At 43.5% G+C, this 9,586-nt stretch overlaps 1 protein-coding gene across 2 annotated transcripts in view; it reads left to right on the top strand.

Annotated features, from left to right (window-relative positions):
• The first annotated feature begins 585 nt into the window (after positions 1 to 585).
• Positions 586 to 9,586, top strand: part of ift56 (intraflagellar transport 56) — a 78,691-nt gene continuing 69,690 nt past the window's right edge. For both annotated transcript variants that reach the window (XM_063063356.1, XM_063063357.1), the window contains exons 1-2: positions 586 to 633; positions 6,579 to 6,716. In XM_063063356.1, the coding sequence (XP_062919426.1) occupies positions 631 to 633; positions 6,579 to 6,716 (141 nt within the window). In that variant the 5' untranslated portion in view covers positions 586 to 630. The remainder of the gene's footprint in view (positions 634 to 6,578; positions 6,717 to 9,586) is intronic.

Here is a 9,586-nt window from a genome sequence, read left to right as displayed (position 1 = left end):
TGAAGGGGCGGGGTTTCGTTGCTAGCGCAGGGATTGAAGGGGCGGGGTTTCGTTGCCAGCGCAGAGAATGAAGGGGCGGGGTTTCGTTGCTAGCGCAGGGATTGAAGGGGCGGGGTTTCGTTGCTAGCGCAGAGAATGAAGGGGCGGGGTTTCGTTGCTAGTGCAGGTATTGAAGGGGCGGGGTTTCGTTGCTAGCGCAGGGATTGAAGGGGCGGGGTTTCGTTGCTAGCGCAAAGAATGAAGGGGCGGGGTTTCGTTGCTAGCGCAGGGATTGAAGGGGCGGGGTTTCGTTGCTAGCGCAGAGAATGAAGGGGCGGGGTTTCGTTGCTAGCGCAGGTATTGAAGGGGCGGGGTTTCGTTGCTAGCGCAGGGATTGAAGGGGCGGGGTTTCGTTGCTAGCGCAGAGAATGAAGGGCGGGGTTTCGTTGCTCGCGCAGGGATTGAAGGGGCGGGGTTTCGTTGCCAGGACGGCTGGTTGAGGGGCGGGGTTTCGTTGCCAGGACGGCTGGTTGAGGGGCGGGGTTTCGTTGCCAGGACGGCTGGTTGAGGGGCGGGGTTTCGTTGCTATGACGGTGTGACCAGGCCGTTGAGCTTCTCTTTGCTGGGATCCCAGGCGATAGCTCCGAAAAAATGGTGAGTTGGGCCTACCCGAACGCAGGGAACCTCGCAGAGCTGCCGGTTAGTCCCATTGCGGGAGAAGGACCGCCAGCAGCCGAATTCCATTCATTTTTTCGCAAAGACATCGTGCCAAAGCGGCAACTGAGCATGGTGTGCTGAGAACATAGAGTGAGGGGTTTCCCTGGAGTCCTGGTGGGATCGGGGTGTCAGAGAGTAGGATCTGAGGGAGGAAAACTGAGGGATTTAATGAAGTGAAAGTGTAGGTGTGTCTGGTCGTCAGAGAGTCAAGGAAGGGGACCAAGATGGATAAAAAGGAGTGTGGGATATCCAAGGAACTTGAAAATCGATTTTAAAGTTATGGATCTAGATGGTTATCTCTGGAAAGCCCAGGCAGGTAAGATTGACAATCCTTTTGCTATCAAAAGGCTACCAAATTAAGATTTATTTCAATTTTAAACTACCATTGGGATAGCAACAGTTAGTAGCTCAGGTGGGTCTTTGACCTTTTATTTTTGACGTAATAGGTGAAGTGTTACTCTCTCGACAGATACTGCCCAACTTGCTGTGTTTTTCCAGAATTTCCTGTTTTTAATTCAGATTTTCAGTGTCTGCAATTTAAAAAAATTCATGTGCAATATTATCCTTGCATTCTGACTATGGGTCGCTATAAAATTATAGAAGTTTCAATGAAATCTTTAATAAACTAGGAAAATACAGATCTAATCTGTCAATATATCCTCGAAAGGCACCACTTTTGGAGCAGTTTTTGTTTGGAAAAGCATTTATTTCTATGGAAGGACACCAAAAGTGTGCATAAAATGTGTGAGGTTTCACTAGTACCCAATATGGTTAGGATGTCAGGTTCACTCCGTATTTATCACTGCTGATCAATTCAGAGGGGAGAAGAGAGAATGTCTAGGGCGGGTGGGGTCTTTGATTATGCTGGTTTCAAGCTCCTGGGTGTCAAGATCTCTGAGGATCTAACCTGGTCCCAACATAAAGAAAGCAAGACAGCTGCTATACTTCATTAGGAGTTTGAAAAGATTTGGCATGTCAATAAATACACTCAAAAACTTCTATAGATGGACCGTGGAGAGCATTCTGACAGGCTGCATCACTGTCTGGTATGGAGAGGCTACTGCACAGGACTGAAAGAAGCTGCAGAGGGTTGTAAATTTAGTCAGCTCCATCTTGGGTACTAGCCTACAAAGTACCCAGGACATCTTCAGGGAGTGGTGTCTCAGAAAGGCAGCATCCATTATTAAGGTCCTCCAGCACCCAGGTACAGAAGCCTGAAGGCACACACTCAGCGATTCAGGAACAGCTTCTTCCCCTCTGCTATCAGATTCCTAAATGGACTTTGAACCCTTGGACATTACCTCACTTTTTTTATATTCATTATTTCTGATTTTTGCATGTTTTTTAATTTATTCAATATATGTACACTGTAATTGACTTATCTATTATTTCTATTTGTTTTCTCTTCTATATTACGTATTGCAATGAACTGCTGCTGCGAAGTTAACAAATTTCACATCTAATGCCGGTGATAATAAACCTGATTCTGATTCTGCTTTTACTAAGGCAGTGAGAAGTGTAGGCAGCATCCATGGGGTGGGGGGGGGGGAGGCTGGTAACTGTGATATGCTGAATTGTGTCCACAGCTCCCTGCGGTTTCTTGTGGTCACGTGCAGAGCGGTTGCCGCACGTGGTGCATCCAGATAGAATGCTTTCTATGGTGTGTCGATAACAATCTGTAAGGATTGACGGGGACGTGCCACATTTCTTTAGCCTCTTGAAGAAGGAGCTGCTGAGTTTTCTTGGCTGTGACATCAACATGGATGGACCAGGACAGATTATTGGTCTCGGAACCTGAAGCTCTCAGCATCTATACCATTGATGTAGACAGCATGTGCACTGTCCCTCTTTCTGAAGTCAGTGCCCAGCTGTTATGATTTGCTGACTTTGAAGGAATGGTTATTGTCATGACGCACTGTTAATAAGCTCTCTATCTCCTTCCTGTACTCCAGCTCCTAGTTATTTAAGATGGGGCCCAGAATAGTCATAGTCATACTTGACTATGTTGCAGGAGTATCATCTGCAAAGTTGTAGATGGATTTAGAGCAGAATCTGTCCACACTGTTATGAGTGTACAGGGAATAGAGTGGGGGCTGAGTACGCAACCTTGCGGAGCACCAGTATTTGGAATAATCATTGCGCAGGTGTTGCTGCCTATGCTTTCTGATTGCAGTCTGTTGGTCAGGAAGTCAAGGATCCCATTGCAGAGGAAGGTATTGAAAAGGTATCCCAGGGTCCTGAGTTTGGTGATGAGTTTGCTTGGAAGAATAATATTGAAGGCAGAGTAGTAGTCACTAAGCAATAGTCTGTTATAGTTCTCTTTACTGTCCAGGTGCTTCTGAGATGAGTGAAGCACAGGGAGATGGTGCCTGCCCTAGACTTGTTTCGGCGGTAGGCAAATTACAGTGGGTGAGGGTTGTCTGGATGTCTGGAGCTGATGTGTGCCATGACCAGCCTCTCAAAGCACTTCATGATGGTAGATGTCAGAGCCACTGGTGGTAGCAATGCATATTATCTTGTTTTCCTTCAGTACCAGAATGATAGTGGTCTTCTTGTAGCAGGAGGGAACCTCAGCCTAAAGCAGGGAGAGGTGAAAAACGTCTGCTAATACACCTGCAAGATGATCTAGCCAAGGACACTGTCCAGGCTGATACTTTCCACACACTCGCCTGCGGCACAATGACTGCAGATTCAAGTGCACTGGAGACTGTGGGGATTAGTGGCGAAGTACCCATTCCCTTCTGTTCAAAATGTACATAGAATGGCATACGGTGCATTGGCCTTCATCAATCATGGGATTGAGTTTAGGAGTCGAGAGGTAATGTTGCAGCTATATAGGACCCTGGTCTGACCCCACTTGGAGTACTGTGCTCAGTTTTGGTCGCCTCACTACAGGAGGGATGTGGAAGCCATAGAAAGGGTGCAGAGGAGATTTACAAGGATGTTGCCTGGATTGGGGAGCATGCCTTATGAGAATAGGTTGAGTGAACTTGGCCTTTTCTCCTTGGAGCGACGGAGGATGAGAGGTGACCTGATAGAGGTGTATAGGATGATGACAGGCATCGATCGTGTGGATAGTCAGAGGCTTTTTCTCAGGGTTGAAATGGCTAACATGAGAGGACATAGTTTTAAGGTGCTTGGAAGCAGGTACAGGGGAGATGTCAGGGGTAAGTTTTTTTACACAGAGGAGTGAGTGCATGGAAAAGGATGCCAGCAACGGTGGTGGAGGCGAATACGATAGGAACTTTTAAGAGACTCCTGGATAGGTACATGGAGCTTAGAAAAATAGAAGGCTATGGGTAACCCTAGGTAATTTCTAAGGTAAGGGCATGTTTAGCACAGCTTTGTGGGCTGAAGGGCCTGTATTGTGCTGTAGGTTTTCTATGTTCTAATGTGTTAAGCTCATTGGGAAGGGATGTGCCTGACTTCGCTTTGTAACCCCTTATAGTATGTTAGCCTCACCACAGTATCTCTGATAGCTTTACGCAAGGCATGTCTTGATTTGTTGTAAAGGTCAAGGTCACCTGATTTGAATGCTGTAGACCTAAACTTCAGAGGAGACTGGAACTCCCATTTTATCCATGGTTTCTGGTTTGGGAACTCTCGAATTGGCCTCTTTAGTACACGGTTCTCAACACACTTACTGATAAAGTCCGTGATAGTAATGATATACACATGTTTGTTCTACGTTACTGTGCATTGATTATATGAGTTACAATGTGATGTTATAGATGCACAAGTCCTTGGTTAGGCCATACTTGGTATTGTGTGCAATTCTGGTCACTCTGCTACAGAAAGGATGTGATTAGGCGAAAGTGGGTGAAGTGAGTGCTGAAAAAAATCACAAGAATGCTGCTTGGACTGGAGGGCTTGAGCTGCAAGGAGGGATTGGATATAATGTCCTGATGAAGAGTCTTGGCCCGAAGCATCAATTGTTTATTCCCGTCCATAGATGCTGCCTGACCTGCTGTGCTCCTCCAGCACATTTGTGTGTATTGCTGCAGATTTCCAGCATCTGCAGAACCTCTTGTGTGTTGGACATGTTTTCCCTTGAGTAATAGAGGTTGAGTATTCACATTATAAAATCGCAAGGGGCAGAGATAAAGCTGATAAAGATAAAGCCTTTTTCCGGGAGTACGGGAATCTAAAACTGGAGGGCATTAGTTTAAATTGAAAAAGGAAAGACTTAAAGGGGATTTCAGGGTCAAACAGAAGATGTTGTGTGTGCTCGCATGTGTGTGCGCACGCCATTGGAGGCAAGTATGTTTAAAAGGCATTTGAACAGGTACATGCAGCAAGTTTAGATTGATACGGGCAGAATAAGATTAGCATCTTGGTCTGCTTAAAAGAGTTCAGCTGTATAATTATGAATGTTATCTGTATAACTATGAACATTGGTAGCTAGGATTTCAAAGTTAAAAGTAAATTTATTATCAAAGTTCATATATATCACCATATGTAACACTGAAATTTGTTTTCTTGCGGGCATACTCAGTAAATCTGAGAACCATAACATAATCAGTGAAAGACTGCATCCAGCAGGATGGACAAATAACCAGTGTGCAAAAGACATCCAACTGTTCAAATACAGAAAAAAAGAAGTATAAATAAATAAGTAGTAAATATTGGGAACATGAGATGAAGAGTCCTTGGAAGACCATAGGTTGTGGGAACAGTTCAGTGATGGGGCGAGTGAGTTATCCCCTCTGGTTCAAGAGCCTGATGGTTGCAGACATCCCACCCTGCAAAAACTCATTTCAGGGAGGTAGCACCATCAATTTGCGGGAGACTCCCGGAACTTCCGGGAGAGGTGGGATGTCTGCAATAGAGTAGCTCCTTAGCAGCTAGCCAGCTAGTTTAAATAACATTAGCTATGCTAATGAATGAATGACACCTGTTAAACTCACCTCAACATGTCTTTTACAGTCTTAACCCACCATGGGCAATAGAAAAGTCATTGTTGCAAACAGTGCAGCGAGCAACACTGTCATTATTTTGACCCCTATTAGGCAGGGGTACACTTTAGTGTAGTCTGGGGTGATGTACGTTTTATATTTTTCTTTTTTGGAACACACTCCCATGGCGCGCTCTCTCTCTCGTGGTCACTTTCACGCTTGCTCTCTCTAGCGCGCTCTCGCTCTCTCTCACGCGCTCTGTCTCTCTCTCGTGGTCACTCTTGCACTCGCTCTCTCTAGCGTGTTCTCTTGCTCTCTCTCTCTCTCTCAAAAAAATTGATTTCTGGGATATTGTATATAACTTGCGGGCATCAGGGAGCCACTATTAATATGCGGGAGACTCCCAGAACTTCCAGGAGAGGTGGGATGCCTGTGGTTGAGGGAAATAACTGTTCCTGAACATGGTGGAGTCCTGAGGCTCCTGTCCTTTCTTGATGGCAGCAGCAAGATTCGAGATTCAAGTACATTTATTATCAAAGAATGTATAAATCATACAACATTGAGGTGTGTTTGCTTACAGATAGCCAGAAAGCAAGAAACCCAAAAAATCTAATTTAAAGAAAAAGAGAATAAAAATAAAAAATAAAAGGCCGACACCGATTCGTAAAAGAAAGACAAAAAATATATAAGTCATGCAAACAATTGAACAACAGCGTTTCAAACCAGAAATGAGTCCTTATATCTGAATCCCAGAGTAGGCCCAAAGCCTCACTTATCAGTTCATCATATTGGCTGGTACAGAGCACAGCAGCTGGGGCAGTCTTCATAGCCTCTGCGCCATGGAGAAGAGAGCATGACCTGGGTGGTGGGGTCTTTGATGTGATGGTTGCTATTATAGCATTGATCTGGAATGATTACAAGTGAATATTAGTGTGCTAACATTGAGTGTAAGAATACTCTAAATTGATTACCTATTTTTTTTCCCAGATGCTCTCACGAGCAAAACCTGCTGTCAGCGGAGAAACGTTGCAGGTTGATAAAAAGAAGAAAAAAGGGAAAAAAATTCCAAAGCTTGAGGAATATCTTGCTATCAGAGACTATTCTGGGGCCCTGACTTTACTGGAGGTAAAATCAAGATGTTTTCTGCTTCAATCCAGTTGTTTTCTACTTCAATGATCGCTGAGGCTCAAGGGTAAAAAGCCAAAAAAAGTGTGATTCTTTACTTTCTTAACCTGTGTAAGTCTTGGTTCAGTAATTGTGGTGTCATCAATAAGTCTGAAATTTCGAGGGTTAAGCCCTCCTCACAAGATTTCAGATGGTCTAAAAGTACACCTCAGTGAATTAATGACATCCTGTTCTGTTGGAGCTGTAATCTTTGGATGAGGCATTAAAATGAGACATAGTCTGCCCTCTTCAATTGGACTTAAAATAATTCCATTTAGTGGCCTACTTCTCTCTGTAAGATTATATTTCCTATCAGAGGAAGTTCTCTTCATCCTCTCAATTGAAACCTTTGAACATTATCAATACCTTAATATAATCACTCCTTTACCTTCTGTATTCATGAGGATATAAGCCAATACAGTCTGTACTCACCATTTAATCCTCATAGGTCATTCTGATAACCTGAAGGGCATCCACACCAAGACTCATTTAGTTTGGACAGGTACATGGATAAGGAAAGTTTAAGTGGGATATGGGCCAAATGAGATCAGTGTCTTGATTGGCATGAATTAGTACGAGGGGCAATTGATAAGTTCGTGGCCTAAGGTAGAAGGAATCAATTTTAGAAAACCTAGCACATTTATTTTTCCTACACTTACACACTTAGTCCAGTGGTCATGGAGCATACGGATCCCTTCTTTGTAGAAGTCGGTGTTTTGGACCTCCAAAAGTGGTCCACAGCGGGGGTGATTGATAAGTTCGCTTCAAACTTTCTGCACTTTCACTCAAAGAGTTGAACTGCACGTGCATGTAACGAGAGCTGTGTAACTCATCTCCTTCTACCTTATGCCACGAACTTATCGATCACCCCTGCTGTAGACCACCTGGAGGTCAAAGACGCTCTCGTTACATGCATGTGTAGTTCAACTCTTTGAGTGAAAATGCAGAAAGTTTGAAGTTAATAACTCATCTGCTTCTACCTTAGGCCATGAACTTATCAATCACCCCCGCTGTGGACCACTTCTACAAAGAAGGGATCCGTATGCTCCACGACCGCTGGGCTAAGTGTGTACATGTAGGAGGGGACTATGTTGAAAAGTAAATGTGCTAGGTTTTCTAAAATTGACTCCGTCTACCTTAGGCCACAAACTTATCAATCACCCCTCGTATCTTTTAGTGGCTGGAACAGAAAATAGTGCTTTTAATTGAATCTATTCAGAGTTCTGCACAGCTGCTAATTAACTTAAATTACCTATTTCAATCTTTCTTGTGATAAAAGCTGCTGTACCATCAGAGTGATAAGTTATGTTTGTTTGTATGCTTCAGCTTTTAGTTTTTTCACTATTGGAACCCCTTACTCTTTCTGCTCATTTACAGCACCTCGCTTTGCATCTTTTGGAATACAGGTACTCTGGTCCATCTTTTCAGATAAAATGTGGATGGTAGTGTGACACTCCATGGTTTAGATTTGCAACTGTAATCAAAGTACAGTATTCATAAGGATAAATCTTTTCGTACAGTGAATGGTTAACATCTGAAATGCGCTGCTGAGGAGAGTTGTGCAGGTAGATTCAATCAGTGTTCCAACATGATCTGTAAAGTACTTGAAAGCAAAAAAAAAAAAATTGCAGGTCTATGGGGAGAAGGCAGGATTGTCCTAAGTTGTTCTTGCACGCTAGCGCAAATTCAGTAGATCAAGCAGCATCCTGAATCTAAAACCACAGCAGTAGTTTAGAAACAAGGTCATCTGTAAGACTATTTAGTTCATACCAGACAATGGTATAAATAATATTTTGACAACCTTCAATCACCCATGCACCCTTTAAACACATTAATACCCTGTTACTTGAATGGGCTTCATTTAAATGTACCAGTGCTCCATTTTCCAGTTCCCTATGCTGTCATCAAATTAACCAGGACCACATTTCCAAGCTCCCTTTTAAACTTCCTGAATTCACTGGAAAACTTGTTCCATTGCTGTGTAATATCTAAAAGAAATAATATCCAATAGTTTGGAAAATCTGCCACAAAATCTTAAATATGCTGGATTATTGGAATTTTACAGCAGTTCAGGGGTTCATTTTATTTTCAAAGTATGCACGTACAATATAATTCTGATATTTGTCTTCTCCAGATAGCCACAAAATACAGACATCAATCCTACCACACAAGAAAGAAAAAGAAACAAAACTCGCAAACCCGAACCCCCAACCCTCTCCTTCACATAAAAATTAACAAAGGCTCACAAAATTTCCACAAGAAATTGGGAAATCTTGTTATATTTATAATGTTGCCTCCACTATAGTGAATTGTTTATTCCCTCGAATGGTGATTCTTGCACATCCGTTGTGTTTTTAGCAGTGCTCTGGGATGAGGGATGATTGGCATCCATTCCACTCTGTAGGTTCACGGGTGATTGGTGTGGCCAATGTGGGACCTACAGACTTTTACCACAGATGAAGCAGGAGGTACTTGACAATTAGGTAGTTGGGTAGCTTGAGAGATAGTAGTTTCCTACTATCTACCCTAGAACTTGTTCGTTTATTAATTGATTGAGATACATTGTAGAGCAGGCACTTCGAGCCATACTGCTTAGCCATCTTCCAATTTTATCCAAGCCTAATCACAGGACAATTTACAATGTCCTACCAACTGGTATGTCTTTGGACTGTGGAAGGAAACTGGAGCACTCGAAGGAAACCCACGCGGTAATGGGGAGAAGGTACAAAGTCCTTCCAGGCAGCAGCGGGAATTGAACCCAGGTCTCCTGTACTGTAAAGGGTTGTGCTAACCACTACACTACCATGCTACCCCTCTGTTCATGCCCAACA

The sequence above is a fragment of the Mobula hypostoma genome, chromosome 11, assembly GCF_963921235.1.
Source record: "Mobula hypostoma chromosome 11, sMobHyp1.1, whole genome shotgun sequence".
In the NCBI taxonomy this organism is placed as follows: Eukaryota; Metazoa; Chordata; class Chondrichthyes; order Myliobatiformes; family Myliobatidae; genus Mobula; species Mobula hypostoma.
Note: the sequence above shows the minus strand (reverse complement) of the source record. Positions and strands in the feature narration are given on the sequence as shown.